Source organism: Grampus griseus (genome assembly GCF_964374135.1).
Source record: "Grampus griseus genome assembly, chromosome: 12".
NCBI lineage: Eukaryota > Metazoa > Chordata > Mammalia > Artiodactyla > Delphinidae > Grampus > Grampus griseus.
Genome location: NC_139006.1, coordinates 16,601,673 through 16,625,597, shown reverse-complemented (window position 1 = coordinate 16,625,597; position 23,925 = coordinate 16,601,673). Strand labels below are relative to the sequence as shown.

Below are 23,925 nucleotides of genomic sequence, written 5' to 3'. Positions count from 1 at the left end.
GCCCCGGGGGGCAGACATGCTGTGTGGGGCGCCCCCAGTCAGCAGCGGCTGGGTCTATGGCACTTGGCGCCCGGCCTGACTTCCGCCGGCCTGGCGCGGTGGCCTCCTCGTCGGCGGGCGCCCCCCTTTCCAGTTGCAGGAGTCGTGAGTCTTTCACAGTGCGGAGGGGCGGGGGTCCGGGGTGGGCACCTCCCCGGGGTGCAGGCAGGCCCCATCCGCCAGTACGTCCCGGGCTCTGGGCGGCGGCGGCGGCGGCGGCGGCGGCGGGATGAGGCGAGCTCCGGCTCCTCTTCTCCCCGCCCGTGGAGCTTGGCAGTCCTGGAGGGGCCCTGGCGGCCTCAGCGGGACATCATCCGGACAAACTCTGCGGTGGGGTGCACAGGAGGGGGTGGGGAGAAAGCAGCAGTCAGGGCCCAGGACGCTGCCTCCAAACCTCCCTCGGATCGGTGGCCCCGTGTCTATTGCCGCGGCCCCTGACCGATGCTGGTCCCCAACGTCCACCCAGCATCTTCTTTTTTTTTTTTTTGCCAGCGCCACACGGCATGCGGGATCTTAGTTCCCCCACCAGGGATCCAACCGCGCCCCCTGCAGTGGGAGCGCGGAATCCTAACCGCTGGACGGCCGGAGAATTTCCCCCATCCAGCATCTTCCAATCCACCTTCTACACAGCAGCTAGCAGGAGTTTTCTATCTGCGTATCTGACCCCTCTTAAACCTCTCATGGTCCCCACTGGATAACGTGCTGGATGCTGACACGACCCCAGGGCCTCCCTGTTCTGACCCTAGCTGACATCTCCAGCCTCACCTGTCACCACTCACCTCCAACCACTAAGCTCTGACTCCACAGAGCTCCCTGTCAGCGCCTCAGGGGCAACCAACACACGCCCCTCCTGTTCACCTCTCAGCTTTCCTGCAGCCTATCCCTGCTCCCTTCTCTTTTAACTCGACTTCATTTTTTAGACCAGTTCTAGGTTCACAGCAAAATTGAGCAAAAAGTACAGATTTCCCATACGCTCCCTGCCTGCCATACACACGCACGGGCTCCTCCATCGTCAACATCCTGCAGCAGAGTAGGACGTTGGTTACAGTCAATAAAGCTACGCTGACACATTATCACCCCGAGTCCACAGTTACATTAAGATTCATCCTTGGTGTTGGACGTTCTGTGGGTTTGGACAAATGTAGAATGACATGTATCCCTATTGTACTATCATACAGAATAGTTTTATTGCTCTAAAAATTCTCTGTGTTCCCCGTCTTCATCCCTCCCTCTCCTCACAACCCCTGGCAACCACTGATCTTTTCACCGTCTCCGCAGTTTTGTCTTTTCCAGAATGTCATATCGTTGAAATCACAAACTATGTAGCCTCTTCAGACTGGCTGCTTTCACTTACTACGCATTTAAGGTTCTTCCGTGTCTTTTTATCACTTGATAGCTCATTTCTTTTTAATGCTGAATAATATTCCATTGTCTGGATATACCATAGTTAATTTATCCATTCACCTACTGAAGGACGTCTTGGTTGCTTCCACGTTTTGGCAATTATGAGTAAAGCTACTATAAACAACAAATCTGTTTGCAGTTTTTTGTGCAGATATAAGTTTTCAATTCCTTTGGGTAAATATCTCTTCCTTCTTTTTCACCTGCTGGCTCCTACTTATCTCTTAAGCCTCTACTTACTTATAGCCTCCTCCAGGAAGCCTTCCCTAATCCCCCCCTCCCAGCGTGGCAAAGGTGCCCCCACTGTGCCCCACAGCCTGCTGTACTTCCCCCAAACAGCATGGACCATACTGCTGGCTTCGGCTTTCCTCGCTGGTCTTGGGCTCCTCAAGGCAGGGATCAGGTCTTGGCACACACTAGGTGTACAACACACGCTGGTAGAATGAATGGGGGATGCTGGGCTTTCAGGGAAGAGCCGGCATCTGTGGGAGTCACTACCTGGACATGGGGTGACCTGAAATGTTCAGCTCTCGTGGTAGCAAAGCCTTCTCTCCATTGCCACACTCTCTTTGACCTTGAAGACCAGCTACTCCCCAGAAAAGGCCTCCCAGCCTTTGTGTTCTGGACATATTCACAGTCTTGCTCATGGTTATCTTGCCTTTCTGCTCAGAATGCACGTTCCTGGAGTGCAGAATCAATGTTTTGCTGTTTTTTTTTTTTTTTTTCCCGTATCCCATGGTGCCTCGGACGGTATCATGTACAGTGTAATGTATGTAGTGGTTGAGATTCCAGGCCTGAGTTTATGACCCAGCTCTGCCTCTTACCAGTTAGGAAGTTATATTACTTCTCTGAGCCTCAGTTTCCTCATCTATAACATGAGGTAATAATGTGCAGTCCCTAGAGTCATTATGAAAATTAAATGAGATAATATGTGTAAAGCTACTTACTACAGTGACTGGTATACAATAACTGTACAGTTATAGATGATCACTATTATAATTATTATTAGTTATTTTAAAAACACTTTTACTGAGCGTTCATTATGTGTCCGGTACTGAGTTCTGTGGGAATGACAGAGATAAAGAAAGCAGGGTTCCTCTTCTCCAAAAGTTCAGAGTCAAGCGGAGATATAACTAGCATTTAGGGGCCAGTGTGAAGAATGAGGGTGAGCCTGAAGTGCTGTGAAAGCCCAGAAAAGAGGAAGTTCTATCTGGGGAATGAGGAAAGCAGTGTTTGAGGGAGTGGCCCCACTGCTGGGTCTTGAATGATGAATAGAATTTAGGACCAGCGAAGAATAGGACAAAAGGCATCCTGACAAAAAGAACAATGTATTCAAATGACAGCTTGTGAGGTTCATGGACCACCTATGGCTTTAAGGTGGAGTGTGAGTGAAGGAATGGTAGGAGCTGTGGCCAGAGAGGTGAGCTGTGGAGAGATTTTAGGGGGCCTGAGTGTCAGGTTGAGGAATGTGGTATTCAGAAAATACCTACATGGATGGATGCAGGAGTAGGTGGACAGATAGATGGAGAGAGATGGATGGGGGCAGATGGACACAGGGATGGATGGATGGATGAGTACATGGATAGAGATGGGAAAATGACTGTACAGACTGATAGACAGATCAGTGGAAGTATGGGTAGAAATATAGGCAAATGAGTAGAGATATATAAATGTATGAATGAATGTTGAGAGGTAGAGATGCATGGATAGCTGGAGAGAGGTACATGGGTAGATGGATGCATGGATGAATGCATGGGTGAATGTAGAGAAGAATGAATAGGTGCATGGATGGATAGATAAGGCCGTAGATAAATGGTTCTATGGATAATTGTTTACACATGGGTGAGTGGGTAAATAGGCACCTGGACAGATAAAGAGATAGATGGATGAAAAGATGGAAAGATAGATATGGAAAGATGGACAGATTGTTGGATGGATGGACGGGTGTAGGGATGGAAGCAGATTAGAGGGGTGGCAGGATGGAAGGGTAGGGGGATGGGAAGTTGGAGTGCACTGATGATTGCATCATGGATACACACGTGTAGGGCTCTGTGGATGCCCACTACTGCCCTGGTTTCTCTTCCACTCTCAAAACCACTTCCACCTACCTTCAAAGTCCACTCGTCCATCCCCATTGAGGTCCACATCTCGGATAATTTCCTCTATGTCTCGGTGTCCCACCTGATGACCCAGGAGTTTCCTCATGGCCTCTCGTAACTCACTGGTACTTATCTCCCCATCACCATTGGTGTCAAACTAGAGAGGGCAGGAAGGAGGGAGGAGTAGCTACAACATGGAGACTGTTGGAAGCAGATCCCAAGGTTGAGCCCCTTCTCCAGCACCACTGTCCCGCCTTCCCCGGATCCCTTCTCTGTCCAAGCTCCTTCCCCTGGTCTGGGATCCAGAGCTCACATTTCCGTCCCAGGTTGGAATTCTAACAAACTCCCTGCCCCTGCCTGTCCACTGCCCATCACTCACCTCTCGGAAGGCATCTCGCAGTTCCTTTACTCCAATCATATCTGCCGTCTCCGCCAGGAGTTTAGGTCCCATTAGCTCCACAAAGTCATCAAAATCCACATGGCCACCCACTGGGGACAGAGGAACAGGCTGGATCATCCATCTAACCACTGCCCATCTGGGACTTCCCTGGCAGTCCAGTGGTTAAGACTCTGCACGTCCACTGCAGGGGGCACGGGTTCAATCCCTGGTCGGGGAACTAAGATCCCGCATGCCACGTGGCGCAGTCAATAAATAAATAAATATATATTTAAAAGAATAAAAATTTAACCACTGCCCATCTCCAACTAGGCAACTGAGGGAACTGCCAACCCTCCTTGACCTGCCCAGCTCCAGGCCCAGGATATAAGCAAAGGCCAAATGAGGACAGAGAGGTGACCATGGACCGGGGATTGTCACAGAATGGCTCAGGGGAGTGGCTGGAGTTTGACTAAAGGAACAAGTCAGGAAGTTGACAGGGGTGGATACGGAGGGGAGAAAGAATTATTAGGTCACAGAGACAGGCAAAGAATTTCAGAGAAGGAGAGACAGAGACACACATGCAGAAAAGCGGAGAGAGAAGCAGAAGCCGTGGGCACCTGGCCCACCTGCCCCCACCTTTCCCTCGTTGTGCAAATAGAATTCACCTTCCAAGCGGCCCTCAGCGGGGAGAAATACAGGGGACCTGCCCCCTGGGGTCTGCTCACAGCACTTTCAGCCAGTGACTGAGTTTGGGGGATAAATACCCAGCTGAGAGGTAAGGGCTGGGGACAACTCCGAGGTGGGCCTGCTACGCCAGCTTCCCGAGCTCCCTGCAGAACTAGACTCCATCACCCACAGTGGCAGCTGCTCCAGCGCCTCCTGCCTTGGCTCCTCGTCTCCGCCCTCTCATCTCCCTACCCCCTACCGATGCCGTCCTGCCGCTACGGAGTAAACTACCGCACTCAAACCCCTGTCTCCTGGTCTGCTCCTGGGAGAATGAAAATGAAGGCAGAGAAAAACATAATAATGGCATCCTCTGTTCACCTCTTACTGGGTGCCAGGTATTTGGCTGTTTTAAGTACGTCCAAAAAAGAAAAACAGACTCACAGATACAGAAACAAACTAGTGGTCACCAGTGGGGAGAGGGAAGTGGGAGGAGGGGCGAGATAGGGGCAGGGGATTAAGGGATGCCAACTACTATGTATAAAATAAATAAGCCACAAGGATATAGTATACAGCACAGGGAATAGAGCCAATATTTTATAATAACTTTAAATAGAGTACAATATATAAAAATTTTTGAATCACTATGTTGTACACCTGAGACTAATATAATATTGTAAATCAAGCATACTTCAATAAAAATAAAAAAGAAACTTCCAGAATAGGCAAATCTGCTTAGATAGAAAGTAGATTAGTGGTTGCCTAGGGCTGGGGAGGGACTTGGGGGTAATGGCAAAGCGACACAGGGTTTCTTTTGGGGGCCATGAAAATATTCTGAAATTGATTGTGGTAATGGTTGCACAACTTTAAACATACTAGAAGCCACTGAAGTGCATGCTTTAAGTGAGCCAGTTGTATGGTCTATGAATTATATCTCAATAAAGCTGTTACCAAAAATAAAAATAAAAAATAAATGAATAAATACACCATGAAAAAATAATAAAGAAATAAACATACCCCCAATTGACTTCCTGTGCTCTATTCCCTCTATCCCACCCCTCATTTTACAGGTGAGGAAATCGAGGCACAGAGAGAGTAGTTTGCCCCAGGTCACAGAGCTGGGAAGAGGTGGGCCGAGAACTTGAACCCAGGTAGAGGACAGCAAGGGCGAGGCTGGGGAGGGAAGGAGGTACCCGGTGGAGGGACTCACAGTTCATGTTGATCTGCTGAGACAGCTCAATAAGCTCCATCTCGGTAGGCATGTAGCCCATGGTGCGCATGCAGTTGCCCAGGTCCCGGCAGTTGATGTAGCCGTCCTTGTCTTTGTCAAACTCTCTGAAGGCCTCCCGGAGCTCTGGGGAAGCGAAGGAAGCGGGGGAGGGTTGGTTGTGGACGGTGGGGTGGGGGGTGGGGGGATGACCTGCAGAGTCTCTGGGGCAGAGGCAGCCCGAGGGTCTGCTGACTCTTGCATTCCTCCAACGCCTGGCTCCACAGATGATGCCTGGCTCTGCACCAGGCCCCGTTTGCAGGAGGCCGAGATATCTCTGCCTCTCTTCCCACCCACCTTCCTCTCCTCATCTTTCTGGATGGCTGAGCAGCCCTCTCCCCTAAGGGGCCAGTTCTTACCTTCAATCTCCTCTGGCCGCAGTGATCTGTCCTGAAACAAAAGAACATGTCCTATTAGCAGCTGCAAGGGGCCCAGAAGTCGTACATGGCCCAGCTGACGGCCGTCCCAGTGGCAGCAGGCACTGGGCGGGAGGTGATGGGGCAGCAGCGGAGGCGTGCCTGGACCATGTCCTGGAGGGGAAAGGATGCAGCCCCACCTGTCCCACAGACATGGGAGATGCCCAGGGAAGTAGGAGCCCTCTCCAGCCTGGGTACAGAACCTCTGGGCCCCCAGCCCCTTATTCCAGACACAAGAACGTGTCAGCGAACAGAGCTGGTCTGGAGGCCAAAACCTGTAAATAAAACGGGGTTAGCGGGAGGTCACAACAGAAAGAAGAGGGCTCTACCCAAAGAAACCAGGAAGAGTAGGGGAGAAGAGGCCTGCAAAGCAATGGGAGAAGCGAGGGGCCGGGGGGGAAGTGGGGGCCCAGACAGGCACCCAAGAGGGAGGAACAGGAGGTGGAGGAAGAGCTGAGGGAGTGGAGGCAGGATGTGGCTGTGCCCTGATTCCTGGGCACCACCCCACCTTCTCCAGTTTGACCCCCATCCTATACCTCGCCCTGTCACAGGACACAGCATAGGACCCTGGGGGCTGCCAGTGCCTCTGGCGGCTGCCAGGGTCCAAAGTGCACGTCTGCAACCTCAAACAGTGCCCAGCTCTCCTTGGGGAGTCAAGGAAGCCCTGGGACGAGGCATCTGAACAGATGGCAGAGAAGTCTCCAAAGAGCAGGCCCAGAGGAAGCAGGGGGCAGGCTCCGGCTGGTGAGGTGTCAGTCGCCCCAGGCCTGCCCAGGAGGGAGACAGACTGGCATGAAATGGATGCGGTGCCCAGATGGACATGCTTAGCAGGCTCCAAAACTGGTCCACGGGGCTCATCCTCTCCATATGTCACAGCTCTCTGCCTTTGGGCAGGGAGAACACGGGGCAGGGTGTGCCCGCCCTGAGGAAGTGCACACCAGGTGTGGGCACACCGATTGCAAACACAGACACACGGGTGTGCCACAGCGAGCGGACCACAGCGAGCATGAGGCATCTCAGCTGTGCACATAGGCTGTTCTAGCCAATAGGGCCAGGGCGGGTGAGAGGCTGCTGCCCACCTGCTCCAAACTGGCCCCAGGGCAAGGGACCCCAGTGCTGGAAAATCTGAGAATCTTCTAGAAAGGGGCTGCTGAGCAACATTTTGTGGGACCACCAGCTGCGCAGGAAGGACCCGGCTCTCAGAAGTGGCCGTACGTGGTAGGACAGTGCTGAGAGCGTACGTGAGCCTGGAACGAGTAGGCTGCAGGCTACCAGGTCCTGCTAGCGGCATTTTTAGCTGAAGGTAGGACTCACCTGAAGGTGTCTGTTTCTGTGAAATAATCGTAAGGACTTCCACTTTAAAAACCTGTCACTGTTCACAGGGAGGGGTTGTCACGCCCTCTAATACCTACCTAATCCTACCTCTATCACCCACTAGCTGCTCCGAGTCAGACTGGGATCTTGGGTGACCAAAAAGAATGTCTTTTACGATGCCCGGGACTCCCAGTAAGTGAAAGTGTCAGCGACTATATGCATGCACTCACACGTGCAGAGTATGCTCACTGGGACAAGTGACACAACCTTTCCCACCCTGCAGGCCTCAAGTAGCCTCTCACATCTCCAGGACCCAGCTCTGCAGCCCCCACCCTACTTCTTATAAACCCAGAGCCAGGGAGCAAAAAAGCTGGGTACCCCTTGGCAGTGTGCCCGTGGCCGGAGCTGGTCCAACTGAGTCCTGCTGGCCGGTCCCTGAATCATACACTCCCCAGGGCAGAGCGGCGTGAGGATGTGTAGTAGAGCCGGGGATGCCCACCGATGGGGCAGAGAAACCATGAGCACCGATTTGGGGGGTCAGGTGGGAATGGAGCCCACCACACCTCTCACTCCTCAACTTAAGCAGTCGAGGGATGACCTTGGCCTCTAGAGTCAGATGGACTCAAGGGCAAAGCCCAGATCTGCTGCTTCCTAGATGTAGGATCTTGGGCAGGTCCCTTCAACTGTGTGCGCCACAGTCTCCTCATCTGTAAAATGGGTTAATACCAATACTCACCTTACACGGCCTTTGTGAGCATTTGTGAGGCAAGATGCGTAAAGTGTTTAACAGGTGGCATTTAAACCTACTGATGTTTGAATCTGTAACATCACTATTAATACCCTCCTCTCTGTGACTGTTCAGATACCCATGGGAGGCCGTCCAAAGCAGTGGCCACATGTGACTATTTAAATTGGAATCAAAGAAAATTAATAATTCACTTCCTCAGTTGTACTAGCCACATTTCAAGGGCTCAGTGGCCACAGGTGGCTAGTGGCTACTGTAGAGGGAGGGCAGCTCAGATTGGACAGTGTTTCCACAGAAAGTTCTACTGGATGGTGCTGCGTATTCAGTACTGTTGTTCAGAGCACAGGAGGTCCTTGAGTCAGTATCCCTGAATCTGAATCCCACCTCTATCACCCACCAGATGTTACCTTGAGCATGTTACCTCTCCAACTCAGTTTCCCCATCTGTAAAATGGGGAGGATAATAGCACCTACCTCTTGGAGTTGCTCTGAGGCTTAAGAGAGGTGATGAGCCAACGCACTTAGCACAGTGCCTGGCACATAGTAAGTGCTTAAAAAAAAAAACAAAAACACCCAAGCAATATTAGCTGCTATCATTTCTTGCTGGTGGATGTGGACTCACCAGGGCTTTGCAGCCATCAGTGGGAAACTTTGGGGGTCAGATTCACAAGTTGCGGGTTTGAGGTGTATCCGTGGGGGACGCACACTGCTGAGTACAGAGCCCCCTCTTCTTCCCAGCACCTCTTTCCTCACGCCCTGTGAAGCCAAGTCGAGCGCGGCTCCACCGGGGCCAACTTACGTACAGGCTGCCTGTTCTCCGCGAAGCCCTTACGCAGGAAAATGCAGGCTGGGCCCAGCAGGTTGTGCATGACGGCGCAGTTCTGGGCCAGCATCAGGAGCGGTCCGGGGAGCTCGCCGCTGGCCGCCAGCCCCTCCTCACTCGTCTGCACCACCGTATAGCTGGTCTCCTCCTGGCGCATCTTCAGCCAGCACCAAGCAAATACAAAAGAGAGGCGGGGCATCACCTCCCTGCCCAGCTGGGTCCTCCTGGCCCCAGCCTGGCTCCTGGTCCTAGAAGGGGCCCTTCCCAAGAGCAGACCTTGCGAGGCAAACAGCAGGGTGCAGAGAGCCCTCAGGATGCTCTGGGGCAGGCATCAAACTGGTCCAACAGGTGGAGTCCCCAGTCCTTGGCCAAAACGGATGCTCCAGGGAGAGCTGGGTCTGATACACTCTGTGTGGCCCATGTGCAGACACAAACACACATACACACACACGTGCACAGAACCACACACTCGTGTGCATGCAGAAGCTCAGAGAGAGAAGCAGGCAGAGGGAGGCTTCTGTTCATTCAGGGAATAATGTCCTTTCCCAAGATGCTCCCAATGTCCCAGCGCAATTCCCGGGGCTAAGCTCCCCGACTGACCTCTGACCCTACCCCCACTGGAACCCACTGGAAGGCAGTGAGAACCATCAGAACTGGTGACACAAAGAGCAGAGGCTCAGCTAGCCTGAGAGACCGGAGGCTGCAGACACAGGTGCCGCAGTGAACAGAGATGAAGCAGGCAGGTGTGAGAGGCGGGGCCTGGGGCAAAACGGATGCTGTGTGTCCCCTTTGAAGGGACAGCGTTATGTAACTCCAGCCCTGTGTTGCCAGATCTTCTGATTTAAAGCACCAGGTGGGCTAAACAAAGCACATCTGTGGGTCAGATTCCACCTAGTGTGTGGCCTTGAGACTAGAGGCTCTCTACCACCAGCAATTCTCCTCGTCCCTCCCGCCTTCACTGGTACCCTGCCCAGCCCAGCCTGCAGGACCTCTAGAGGCTGAGGCAGGGGCCCTCTCTGCTGGCGGAATATAGCTGGGCTCCCAGGCCACGGCCAGCCCACCCTCTTCCCTGATGTTTCCCATGCAGCTATAAAAAGTCAACACTGCCCACAGACTGTCCCCTTAGGGCAACAGCGGCAGCCAGACACAATATTCTCTTCCACCCCAGCCTCCCGGCCAGGATGCCCAGCACCGCCCCCCCCAGAATCCAGGTGAGGGCAGTCTGCCTTCGGCCCTGAGCTTGATGCCTCCCCGCCCCCCGGCGTGGGGATTTGGAGCCAAACCTTCCAAGGAAAGACAGAGTGGTGGAAACTTAGAGGGCTGTCTTTGTCCAAGAACGCCAGAGCTGCATGCCCTGCCCGTCCATCCTGCTGTACCTGCTTTCTAACAGTTTCCTCCAGCTCAAGGAAGGCCACGCCCAGGAGGAGATCCCACGACCTAACAGGTAGCCTGTCCTCCTAGGCGGACAAGCAGAGCAACCTCCCCCATCTCACCCTGTCCTCGTGGTCTTCCTCCCCGGAGCCCCACACTGTGGAGCTATAGTCTAGACTCTCTTCCAACTTCCTAAGCCTCTTCCAGGCCTAGAGATGAAGGAGCAATATTCTGGCTCCTCAAAGGGAAAGCAGCAACTCAGACCCGAGGTGCAGGACCTCAGTCCAAGGCCTGAGTCCAGTGAGTGCAAAAAAGTGTCACCTTAGGTAATCTTAGAACTTGAGGGGTGTCAGACATGACCAGGGTCCATTCTGGTTTGATGACCAGGAGAGGTTCAGAGCCTCGGCCACACTTGCATAGGCTTCGGGGACATGTCTTGAGCCAGGGCAGGACCAGAGAGACCTTCATGACAGAGGGAGCCCAGGAGTCGACCGTGGCTTAACCCCAGGAAACAATCTCAGGAGATGTTGGTAGAGAATCAGCCTTTTCGTTTCTGGCTGATTCTCACTCACTTGGCTTGGATGAGCACACCCAGAAGGAGGCAGCAGGCAGCACAGAATTCCGAGGGGAGCTTGAGTATAACTGGCTTTGGACTCAAACAGTCTTGGGGACAAATTCTGGCTTGCCGCTTGCTTGCTATGTGACCTTTGGCAGGTCATTTGACCTCTCTGGGCTCTGGTTTCCTTCTCTGTCCAGTGGGTACGATCAGGGCAACTCACAGAATTCTGTGAGAGGTAAATGGGCTATTGCACAGTGCCTAGAGCAGCGTAAGGGCTGACTCTGTGGGGTTGCCATGGTGATGACAATGATGATGACAACGATGATGACAATGATGATGATGATGCAACTTAAGGGATGCTGGATGCCAGAAGGCATTTACATCTGGCTGCAGAAGAAGTGGGAGAATATTTGCCAATCAAGAAAGAAGTGAGAAGGACAGAGAAACATTTGCTCCTACGAAGGAGGAACCAGTGATGGCTGGGAAATTTCCACTGCAGCTCTTGATCTTAACCCTGCCTGGCACCAAGTTGCCCCAGGACGCTTCTGTTCTTCCCTGGCCAGTGATGGTACCTGACAGCCCAGTCCTGCCCTGCTCAGAGCCTGGAGGAGACCTCCTCTTTCCATTACCAATTCCCAGCTACTACTTAGGAAGCCAAGTGGGCAGCGGCCCACAGGCTGACAATGTTTCCTGGCACTGAGGGGACGTCTCCTGAGTGTGGCAGGGCAACAGGAGGGGCTGGCACGACTCATGACCTAACAGCTCTCTAACAACACAAGCTCGCCAAGCACAAGCTCCTTCTCACTGAAGGTATTCAAGGAGAAGTTGAGTGAGGAAGCACTTGGTGAGGTGGGCGAGAGCATTGCCCAGGGAGTGGGAATTTGGGCTAAGATGACCTGTAAGGTCAGGTTCGTTAATCTATGAATAACATCTCTGACAGCAGGAAAAAGAGAGAGGCAGCCTCTCACAGAGGCAAAAATAAAAACAAAATACCAGATTGGGATTGACATATATATACTAATATGTATAAAATAGATAACTAATAAGAACCTTCTGTATAAAAAAATAAATAAAATTCAAAAAAAACAAAAAAAACCCCACAAAAAATACCACCTCTGGATTTACACAGACCAGGGTTTACATCTCAGCTCTGCTTCTGGTTGGCTGTGGGATCTTAGTAACGCTCTTATCTCCGAGTCCAGCTCCTTTCTCTAGAAAATAGCCAAGAGAACTACTGGGTGGAAAAGAGCAAATGAGATAACAGGTGTTGGAGATCTTGCAGATATTCAGGAAGAAGCAATGATTACTATTATACAAATACATGAAATTGAATGCAATATGTTTTATGATCTTCTGCCCTACTCCATGGATGCAAAACCTCTCCTATTTCCCTTTTTACTTCCATCCCCCTTCTCAGAAAACCCAGAGTGGAAAAGCTAATAACACTAGCTAACATATACTGAGTACTATATTCCAGGCAGCGTTCCCAGCTCTTTCCTTGGCCCCCAAAATCACCTTGGGAGGTAGATGTTAGTATTTCCACTTGATGGACAAAGGAACTGAGACCCAGAGAGGTCAAGTAACTTATCCAAGGTCATATGGCTAGAAAGAGGAGACCTGAGAAGTCTGACTCTTAAGCCCTCTGCTGTATAAGGGAAGATGGGTTGGGTAGGACAGAAGGACAATACTTGTTCTTTAGTTTACCTCTTGAAACTCTGGACAGAACCCAGGGAAAGGTCCTTCGCCCTGTGGTCCTCTAAACTAATTCAGATCCGTTTCTGCTTCTCTGCAACAGTGTGGAGGCCACCTCTGATGCAAAAGACTCTCCTTTAAGATGACAGATGATTGGGGGGTGTGTGCACAGAAGAAACAGTCAACCCTCAGAAGGATCCAAGGAACAGTGAAGATTAAAAGGAATTTGATGTGAGCAGCTTAGCTAAATGAGGAAGATGATGAGCAGAAAAGCCTGAAATGTCCTAAATTGAGAGGCTGTCAAACTAACAGAGGAGATAGAATGGGGCTGGGGGTAGAGAAGCCATTAGCTAACCTGAGACCTTGGGTTAGTTACTTAACCTGAGTGGCAGTCAAGTTCCTCATCTGGTAAATAAAATAATTTGGAGGAAAACATCCCTCACATTACTTCTTCCTTTAAGTAATATCTATGAGTTTCTTCTATGGCCTGACTACAGAGGACCAGAGATACAGGCAGAGCCCACTTAAAGCAAGACCTTACAGATATAAGCCCAGGTTTGCAGGAAAGATGCTTTGGAGGTGATTATTTGCTTTCCTAAAAGGATTCTTGCAAAAGGATATTACCGTGGTGTGTAAGCAATACATCCACTACAGAAAGCAACTTACAGATGCCTTTGCTGTACACTCTGTTTCTCGATGGAAACAACCCTGGGGCCCCAAACCAGTCTGGTTCTAGCTGTGAGTCTTTGACCTGACTCAAGAATTATCAAGGGTAGAAGGGGACACCTGGCTTGGTTCCTCTCAGGAGCAAGACGATCTACTTCAAAACCCACAACTCTGAAGGCTTAGAGACCACCAGAGAGGCTCAGAGACGCTCAAAGGAGATGAATGAGCCCCCATCCTAATGCCGGGAAGGAACCAGCAGCAGCAGGGTCAAAGCCCAGCTCAACCCTCTTCTGATCCTGTTGGCTCCAAGGGGGGGTCTGTCCACTCACATCCTAAAGATCCATGCTTTTCATGGAGCTACGTGGCTTCTTTCCTAAATCTTGCACAAATTCCCAAACACGGCGCCCCATGCAGCTTAAAGTCCCAACTTCAGCTCAGAGCCTGGGACATAGAAAACTGTGATAGGAGGGAATCTGGAGGTAGAAACAGGGAAGCAGCTCTAGACAGAACCCACGGGAAGGGTAGCAAGTTTCAGATGCCCACCCTCTCTGCCCCCAACTTCTGGGGCAGAGGGCAAGATGCTCCAATCCCCCACCCCAGGCTTTGGGCCCTGATCACTCCAGAAACATACCTTCCTTGAGAGATTTCTCAGTGGAGACTTGACACAGTTGCCCATCCTAAGCTGAGGCAGCCCCTCTCAGGATCCCCGGGTCCATGAAGGAGGCTCCTGGGGGCTAAGAGACCTTAGTCTGGGTCCCCACCAACCCTAGCCTCCCTCTGCCTGCGCCGTCTTCCTCCAAGACCGATCTGAGTCCTCTCTCTTGCGCGCGTGCTCTCTCACTTGTCTGCCTGCTCCTGTTCCCAGATTTTTTTTTTTTTTTTTTTTTTTTTGTAGATTGTGTGTGTTCATGTGTGTGGGTTTAACTTTCTGGACACTTTCTTAAGGAGACGAAGGTAGGAGGGGAGAGTGCAGGCATAGAGGAAATCGCCCGGAGAGCTGACGGCAAAGGGCAGCCGAGCTGGAGAAGGCTGCCGGATCATCTACATCAGATTACAGCTGAGGCCTCTCCCCAGTCCATTCCCCTTCCCTCGGCCCCTCCTCTCTGGCTGTCAAATCTGCAGAGAGATTGCCTCGGGGAGGGGAGCCCAGAACGGCAGCTGCAGCTAGGAATTAGGCCAGCAGACCCAGAAGGGGAAGCAGGCTAGTTTGGGCCCCCAAAAGCCAGGGTGCCTCCCAGCTTCCAACCTTATGTGTGCATTCACACACACACACACACACACACACACACACACACACACACACACACACACACACACACACACACACACACACACACACACACACACACACACACACACACACAGGCGCTCAGGGACAAACACGCATCTTAATCACCCCCGCCATCGCAGCTGGATTGAGAGCAGGCAGCTCCAGTGAGGCCCTGGGAGATCTTGTGACGAGTCTCCATCACGCTCCATTTTTCACACTTGCCTCCTCACCGAAACGGGATGAGGCTCCAGGGCTGGAAGCACAGCTGAGCCGACGCAGCTCCTTCGGCTCCCTTCACTGTGCGCGCTCTCTCCGACCCAAGGGAAATCAAGAGCCGGCCCTGAGGGGGTCCTGATGGAGGCAGTGCTGGCACGGCGGGCGGCCGTGAGCGAGCGAGGGCGACAAAACTCCTAATCCTCTGCCTGATCCCCATAGAGGATCTTTCACCGGTTTCCTTGGGGGTGCAGAGAGGCCGCCCTTTGCAAAGCGGTCTTCAAGTTCCCATGAATGAAACTTTTTAGGTAACTGGCACGTCCTCGTCCCTCCAGCTTCCAGCTTTGATGTGAATTCATCTCAAGCCTCAGATGTCACCTCTGTGACCTACAGCCCCAGCCAGACGACCCAGGAGAGGAAATGTCCCCGTTTCCCTGCACCCGGCTTTTCCCAGCAGGGGGCACCAGAGCTAGGCTGGGAAGCCGAGCTCTTCCCAGGCCCTGAAGCAAAACCCTTTACACGCAAGGCTGAGAGTTTCAGTCCAGAGGGGCTCCTCTCGCAGGAATTTTTGTCCAGTTTTGGGTGGTTGGTCAGAGCTCCCGTTAGGGGAAGATGGGTGGGGACGCTGCCCAGAAGGTGCCACAGGCCAGCTCCCAGGGAGCTGGGGAGGGAGGTCCCTGGATAGCTTTTGAGGACCGTGGCGCTGACGACGATGGAATGGTTTATTTTAGTCGGGGAGTCTCTCAGCAGCCTGGTTCCGGCCTCTGGAGGCCAGAAGGAGCCTGGGTGGGGCTAGGGGGGCGCTGTTGACACTTAAAAGGGCAGGAAAGGGGGTGAAGATGCTGCCGGGGAGCTGGTATGGGAAGAGCAAACAAAAATGCCTTCTTCAAAGACCTGTTCCTCGGAAACAGAGCCTGAAGGCAGGGTCGTGGGAAGAGCAACGGACTCAGATGGATGGGAAGGATCTGGAGGTCTGGGGCTGAGTCCTGGCTCACATGGCAGCTCACATGGCAGCCCTCAGTTCCCTCGCCTGGTGATACGGTGCGTGCGGGGAAAGTGCGTGGCACAGGACAGGTACTGGATAAGGAATTATTGAAACGGAAGAAGGAAGTATCATTTGTCCCATGTGCTTGGCTCTGGGAAAGTTGTGGGAACGAGATACACATGGTCCCTGCTTTCAGGGAGCTCACATTCTGGCAGGCGGGCAGGAGATATTAAAGGGCTATCAACATACTTAATCTCAGTTCAGGTAAATGCTATGAAGGAGAAACACAAACACTCTGAGAATGTGAGACAGGGATCTGACTTAGTGTGGAGGGATCAGGAAAGACTTGTAGACAAAATGTAGAACACTGCCCATCTGCAGACTCTTTTGAAAAGCTAGGTCTCACCGCAGACCCCAGAGGGGAGATGAGTTAGGCTCCGGGTACAAATCCAATTCGTATGAACTAAATGGGTGGATACATGAAAAGGCAGCACAGTGGGAAGCAGGGGTTCTGAATGCTGGCTGCAGACTAGAATCATTAGGGACCTTCCCCAAGGATGCTGATGGAGTAGGTGTAAGTGAGCCCCGGATGCTGGTGTTGTTTAATACTCCAGGTAATTCTAACTCACAGCCAGTGTTGAGAACCACTGATCTAGAGGTAAAGAGCTCAGCATACAGAGTCAGACAGACCTGCGTTCAAATCTTGCCCACCTGCCTAGCAACCACGTGACCTTGAGGACTTTTTAATCTTTCTGAGCCTCAGTTTCTGTATTTATAAAGTGGGTACTCTAATAAGGCTTCCTTCATAGGACTCTTGTGAGGAGTTAATAATACATGCAAAGGGCTTGGCACAGTTCCAGGCACATAGAAGGTGCCCCTTCCCCTGCCCGGTGGCGACGTTGGTCCTAAAGGGCCCAGCAGGGCCTCCATTCACTCAGCAGGGCACCCACAGGCTCAGACCTGGTGGCTCCTGCCCCCCGCAGGCCAGTGCAGAGCACAGCACATATTTGTCGACCTTTGGATACACCTCTGTCCTTAGAGACAAGGAGACCAGGAGACAGCAAAACCAGGCCCTTGTGGAAAAGTCCACGCACTTGGAAGAAATCCCATCCTTTAGCGAAGAGGGTGCTGACACCAGCTTGAGGCTTAAGGGCAGCCAGGGATTCAGGATTCCAACCCAGAGCTTGCTTAATCTATTTTAGGTTGAGCAGATGGGGTGTGTGGTGGTTCTGTGTGACAGGAGTAACTACTGATCTTGAGGAGGCAGATGGCTTGACCTTTGGCAGAAAATTTCAGAGGGCTGAATGGTGGGGGCTTCCCTAAGGAGTAAAGCACATCCCACGGCCCCGCCTCCCCATCAGTATGCACTGTGGCAGCAGCCCCTGGGCCTCCAGAAGCCACGCTTAGAGTTCTGGAATGGAATAATAGGATCAGAGGGATGAGAAGGATAAACCCATTGCTGATTATTCCTGATTAGGAGGGAGGCTGGCTTTGGGCCCTGATCAGTCCTATCACCAGCATTTGAACTTGGATGGCAGCCCAGTGTTAAGACACTTGGGGAAAGCTGGGTCGTAACCTGAGAAGTGCTTTGTGGATGCTTCTGACAAATAGGAAACGCGCTTCTGTGACTTTCCACCGGCCAGTATGGTGTGGCACTGGCAGGTTGTTTGGAGACAGACACACCACATCACAGTCCTGCCATTTACTTACACTGTGACCTTTGGACAAGCCACTTCCCCTTTCTTGAACCTGTTTCCTTGTCTCTAAAATGGGGCAAGATAATGCTAAGTTTCACAGGTTGCTATGAAGATAAGATAATGAGAAGATACTTTGTCCATTGTTTACTGGGCTCTAGACAGAGGTTGAAAGTGCCAATGTTGCTTCTGCAAAACCTACGACCTGACATCGAGTGATTCCTATCATCTACGATTGAGCTCAACCACAAACTGACCTTCTCTTCCCCTTCCCCAGGACCCAGAGAAAGGCCACAGGGACTCCCAGCCCTCTCAGAGAACAGTAGGGAGTGACTTGGCTGGGCAGGAGTAAGTAAGATACACAAGCCATCATTCTAGGCACACAGGCCTAGCGCACTTGAATCCGTTAGGATCCGAACCATGTGGTCCCTCTCCCTCATCTAAGCTATAGGAACCAAGAAACTGAAGTGCAGAGGCTGGAGATTCATTCACTCACGCATTAAATACCTTGACCCTCTTACGTACAAAGCAGTTTGGGAATTGGGCTAGCCTACTCAAATCAGAAGAGATGTCTCTATAGTTAAAGAAAGGGGATGGGACAGAGCTATGGGTTTTTTTCCTCTTTGCCTCATCTACAAGAGGTGTTTCTTCCCAAATTTAGGGTAAGGAACAGAAAGACTATTCTTAAAATAGTTTTCCAAGACCCAGTGCCAAGAGTTGCCCCCAAGTCATGCCTGTCCTCAGTTAATTTTTGATACCACATCTTCTCTCTAGGCAGCTGGGTGGCTCGTCCTTAGCTGGCTACAAAGAGGGTACTAGAGGAGGTCCTTTGTCATTCAGCTCCTTTTTTTGTTTTTTTAAAATTTATTTATTTTGGCTGCATTGGGTCTTCATTGCTGCGTGCGGGCTTTCCCTAGTTGCAGCGAGCGGGGGCTACTCTTCGTTGCAGTGCGCAGGCTTCTCATTGTGGTGGCCTCTCTTTGTTGCGGAGCATGGGCTCTAGGCATGCGGGCTTCAGTAGTTGTGGCATGTGGGCTCAGTAGTTGTGGTGCATGGGCTTAGTTGCTCCGCGGCATGTGGGATCCTCCCAGACCAGGGCTCGAACCCGTGTCCCCTGCATTGGCAGGCGGATTCTTAACCACTGCGCCACCAGGGAAGTCCCTGAGTTCCTTCTTTTAATGGCCTTCCTCACTTGGCTCAGAGACAGCTTTCAAACTACCTGACGCAGGCCCTCGTTCTGACAATTACTCTATTAATAATAGTATTAATGAAGCCTGTGCCCTTTTCCAGCACTCACTCTGAGCCAGCCCATTTGACATCCTTAATCTTGTATAACCCTCATAAGAGCTCTGCAAGGTAGTTTCTTGTCAATCTCATTTCTGGATGAAGAAACCCAGACCAGAGAGAGAAAATAACAGGCCCAAGGTCACAGCAATAGGAAGTAACATTGCTGGGACTGGAACCTGCAGCTCTATCTCCTAAGCCACCATTCCATGCCTTAGCCTCAAAATCACACCGTCTCCCTGCAGGCAGTAAGGATGCTCTGTTAGGTCACTGGAAGAACCCTAATTCCTGTTCCCCCTAATGAAAGAGTCCATCTTGGTACCTTCAGTGTCACTTTGGCCCCTGGCCCTCCCTGACTCTATTACAAATGGAAAGAATTTCTGACACAGTCCTTGGTAGTTAATCAACAACAACAACAATAATAATAGCTAACATCCATAGACCCTTGCTCTGGGCCAAGCTCTGTGCATATCTCCATATCCCCTTTTATTCCCCCCGAAAACCCATTGAGATACTATGATTATCCCTATTTTGCAGATAAAGAAACATAGGCTTACTGAGGTCAAACGATTCACTGAAGGTTAAAAAAAAAAAGGAACTTGGGAGACATGAAAAATATACTTCCCCAGGGCTATATTTTGCCCAAGGCAGATCCTATCGGAAAGTTTCTATATTCAGAATCTCATTTCCCTTCTCTTGGTCCTGACCCTGTCTCTAAGGACAGAAATCTCAATGCAAAGAGAAGGGACGGAAAGCCTAATTCTTGCAGGAGACTGGAGACTCTGACACAAAGTCCCAGGCCGGGTTTTGTTGCTGTTGCTGTTGCTGGAGCAGATGCTTTAGAGCCGTCAGCAGGAAGGCTAGACGGGATGTGCCCAGCTTTAAAGACAAAGCCTGCAGCTCCAGGGGCAAGAGCTTCCAGAGGGAGCTAGTAAATATTTGATGGGACCTTCCAGTTCTTCCTGACTCAGGTGACCCTGGTGACATTTCAGAACACAGAACTGGAAAACAGCCTTCATTTTATGACTGAGGAAGTAGAAGCAGAAAAGCACATGAGCTGAAATGCTCTGAGCTCACAAAGGGCCCAGGCAGGCAACTCCTGCAAGACTGCAAAGAAAGGACCCTTTTTCCAGAAACGAAGTCAGATCACCGGCAAACTAAATAACCAGAGTGTGTGATCCTGGGCCAATGACCTACCCTTCCAAGCTGCTAGATTGTAAGCTCCAAAGTAGCCAGAACCCTGGCTATCCTGTCCACTTCCGTCTCCATAGTGCCCAGCAAATGCCTGGGCAAAGTAGGCGATCAAAATATATTTGATAAATGGATAGTTGTCACCAATTCAATGACACAGTGTCCCTTTTGCAATCCAGACCACTCCTGCCCTAACACCTGACACCCCCTCACTAATACAGAAGCCACTGCAGTCAACTCTTCAACATAACGCTGCACTAACTTTCACAGCTCTGCATTCAAATCTCTACTCTGGAGAACCGTTTCCAGATAACTTGGCTAACGAGGGCTCCTGGCAGGAACAAAGCCACACTGCTGCCCTATCACGCCACCACAGCAGCCCCGTGCAACCCGAGTCTACGTGCAGCTGCCTTCATGTCAGCTGCCTTCATGCCTCCACCGGCATCAGCCACTGCAGAGTAGTATTTTGAAAAGGAATGTGCAGATCTGAAACAAAACACGCACGGCCTCCTTGGAGCATGGGCTCTAGGCAGCATGACAAGCCAGGAGCTTGAAACGGCTTCTTTACGCTATATCCTAGCACAGAAACGCACAGGCCCCACCTTCGCCCACACAGCACGCGACACTCTGATCAGACCTGTGTTACACCCCTCCTCGGCTGCTGCAGAACTGTGTCCATGCTGTGCCAACGAGTTTGACTTAATTATGGACTCAGAACTAGAGGAAATCCTGGCTTTGCTCAGGAGTTCACAGGTTCCTTTCTGCTGAGCCTCTCTCCCCAGCAGCACAGCCCCTAACTGTAGACCTGGATTATGACCACGGGGCCATTTTTAAAGGGCAGATGCCCAGCTGCTTGGGGTTCTTGAGAGAAAAGAAACAAAACGAGCCACTCATGACCCCTTAGTGACCTTTCTGACCCTAGAATACACACTAACTCAGACTAGGGGTCTCTAGGTGTTATTCCATGTCCCACAACTCGACAACTGCCCACCGTCTTAATGGCATCCCTAGAAGACAACCTCCTTAAAATATCCCCAAAGTTCCAGTTTGAGCCATAGCTCTGTACATCCCTCCATGACTACCCAGACACTCCTCTTTTCTCATATTTTTACCTTTCCTAACTTTTCCCAGGTCTTTGGGGCCACCACAGGCAATGGCTAGGGTCCCTCATCCCCAAGCAAGGCTGTGTACCCCGAGGTCCCCACTCTTGATCCCCAGACTCCATGCCCATTGCTCTCTTGGGTCGCTCATTGGCCGTCTTGGCCAGAGGCCGGAGGAGTGGGTTTGGTGCCACCTGCTCGGAGCACCCCTCCTTGACCCCTGCAAATTTCCAGGCGGTTTGTGGAGGTCGCTCCCCGTCCAGGACTGGCCCATTCCGGCAAGTGGAGGGAGGCTAGGCGGTGGGGCCTCGTCCTGAAGACGCCCGGAGCGTGGACAGCGCACAGGGTGCTGAATCAGGCACGGGGGAGGAGGCGCGCGGGCTAGGGCGCCGGGCGGCGGGAGGACCAGAGGAGCGTGACCCGGGGACCCGCGGGCAGCGGGAGGAGGGCTGTGGGCGCGCAGCCGCGGCAGGGTCCCGAGCGCCTCTCCAGGGAGCGGGCGGGAGGCGCGGCCCTTACCTGGCCGAAGGCGGAGCTGAGCATGGGGCGCAGCTGGTGGAGGAACGGGTCTGCCTCGGACGCGGCGGCTGGAGCTGAGTCCCCGCGACCCGGGGCTCGCAGAGAGCCCCGGAGGCCGAGCGCCGGGGACAGCCCCCGTTCCTCCCCATCCCGCCCGCGGGCCGGCGGCAGCGGCGACGGCGGCGAAGGTCGGGACGCCGCGGCCGGCGGCGCCTCCCGGGGCCTGCAGTGCGCCTGGGGGAGCCCGCGCCGGCTCCCCCGCGCGCCCTCCTCTCGCGGCGCCGGCCGGCACAGGGGCCTCCGCGAACTGGGGTCCCCGGACGGCGGCGGCGTGCCCGGGCAGGGGCCGGGCAGCCGGCGGCTGGACAGCACTGGCTCCCGGGCAGGGCCGTGGCGGGCAGCCCGGCTGCCCCCGCTCGCCGCCGCCGCCTTCAGCAGCGACGTCTTGGACTCGCTTTTAGCGATGTGCGAGCTCATCGCGGCGGGGCCCGCGCTCGCATGGCCCGGCGGGGGCGGCGCGGTGCGGCGCGGCGCTGGGTCCCCGGCGGGCAGAGAGCGGGGCGCCCGGCGGGAGCCGAGCCCGAGGACGCGCTGGAGGCGGGCGCCGTCCCCCGGCCGCTTAAATGCGGCCCCGTCGCCGCCGCCCATGTGACAGCGCAGCCTCTACGCCTGGAGCCCCGAGCTCCCCGGCGGCTGGCGGTGCGAATCTGGGGGGGCCGCCGGCTGTCCCAGAAGAGCCCACCCCCGGCTCCCCGGCGGCCCAGGTACCGCCGCGCCCCGCCCCTTGCCCCGCCCCGCGCTCGAGGAGCCCCGCTTCCCGGCGGCCCCTGGCGGCTGAGGAGGCGCTGCGGCGCGTAGCCGGGAGCGCCGGGAGAGCGAGGGAAGGGGCTTGGCGAAGGGCCCCAAAGATGCCCAGACCTTGGTGGCGCCGGCAGTCCCCCTTAACGTGCCCGGACGTTTCCAAATGACCCAGAACCGCCAGAACGTCCAGAAATGCTGGCGGGGTGCAGTGTCCACGGGGTACAACTTTGGAAAAGATGACGAGAGAGGTGAAGGAAGTAAACTCAAGACCCAAGGAGGATGAAAGCACGCTATGCATGACACCACCACTACAAAGCCCAGAGCCAGAACGGCGTGGAAGGACACTGCTGGAAGGAAAGGCTCCACTCTATGGGGGCTTCACCCACTCCCAGTACCCTAGAGTGGGACCAGGATGACCCTGGTGAAGCAGCCACAGGATGTTCAGTTCTCAGAACAGAAGCCAGGTGGTATCCGCTTAACCTGGGCTTTGCAGGGTCTGGTGATGCTCAAGTCTCAGGTAGGACCCATTTGCTGCTCCTCCAGCTCTTGTCCCCCCTCTCACCCTCTTGCCCTTCTAGATGTTAAATTCCTGCTCTTGGTAGGCAGCCAGGAAGTCACACAGGCCTGGTTTGAATCTCAAACCCCTGCTCTGCCACTTACCATCTGGGTAACTTGGGCAAGTGTCATCAGCCTCTCTGAACCTTGTTTTCCTCTTCTGTAAAATGCAGATAATAATCATAACTAACTTCTCGGTGACATCCGATGACACCATCACATAAAAGTCCTAGTCTAGTGTTTGCAACAGGGCCGCACATGCAGTTAAGCTAGTTCCCTTCCCTCTGCGCCTATGAGGCCCCATCCCCTACTCTTGTTTAGTAATCGGATACTGGAGATTTGAAGGAGTGGGGTGTGAACCTCCCAGGCTCTCCCTGTTCTGGTCTCTGGCCCTGATGCCATCCATGCAGGAGAATAGGGCAAGTCTGGCGCCACCAGGGAAGCCCTAAGGAAAACAGGATGGGTGGGAAAAACAACTGCCCAGAGGCCAAAGTGAACAAGGGAAGTTCCTCTTGTTCTCCAGCAGCTGTTCCCCCCTCACCTACTCTCAGGGGCTGAATTGCCACATCAAATCCTGGGAGTTTAGGAACTCCCAGGTTTCTAAAGCACAAATACTGAGGCCGGCTGGGGTGCAGTAACCCTGACGCCTCATTGCCATGTCCATTCTCTCGGAGTCTGAGGTCAGTCAGTGTTTTTTACCTGTTCCAGCCCTGAGAATAATCAGTGTTGGGCAGGATTAACAACAAATGTACATTCTGGATAAATCGCAGGAGATAGAGTACCTTATCCGAATCCCCCAGGAGTTTTTTTTTTTCCCCAGGAGCTTTTGAAAGCAGTGGGCTGAAGGGTATTCTAAATCCCCGCTGTGCCCCTCTTGGAG

At 53.0% G+C, this 23,925-nt stretch overlaps 1 protein-coding gene across 4 annotated transcripts; it reads right to left on the bottom strand.

Annotated features, from left to right (window-relative positions):
* Window positions 1–338: 338 nt before the first annotated feature.
* CABP1 (calcium binding protein 1) lies at window positions 339–22,337 on the bottom strand (the record flags this gene model as incomplete). Of its 4 annotated transcripts, none has more annotated exons than XM_082667686.1 (7): window positions 339–364; window positions 3,549–3,696; window positions 3,919–4,028; window positions 5,792–5,935; window positions 6,208–6,238; window positions 9,126–9,302; window positions 21,690–22,337. In XM_082667686.1, 7 exons carry the CDS (start codon window positions 22,335–22,337, stop codon window positions 339–341), a joined length of 1,284 nt encoding a protein of 427 aa, XP_082523812.1. The 4 variants fall into 4 exon arrangements, with proteins under 4 accessions (XP_082523812.1, XP_082523814.1, XP_082523813.1 ...); XM_082667688.1 differs by lacking the exon at window positions 21,690–22,337 and adding an exon at window positions 14,065–14,109; XM_082667687.1 differs by lacking the exon at window positions 9,126–9,302.
* Between the last annotated feature and the right edge of the window lie 1,588 nt (window positions 22,338–23,925).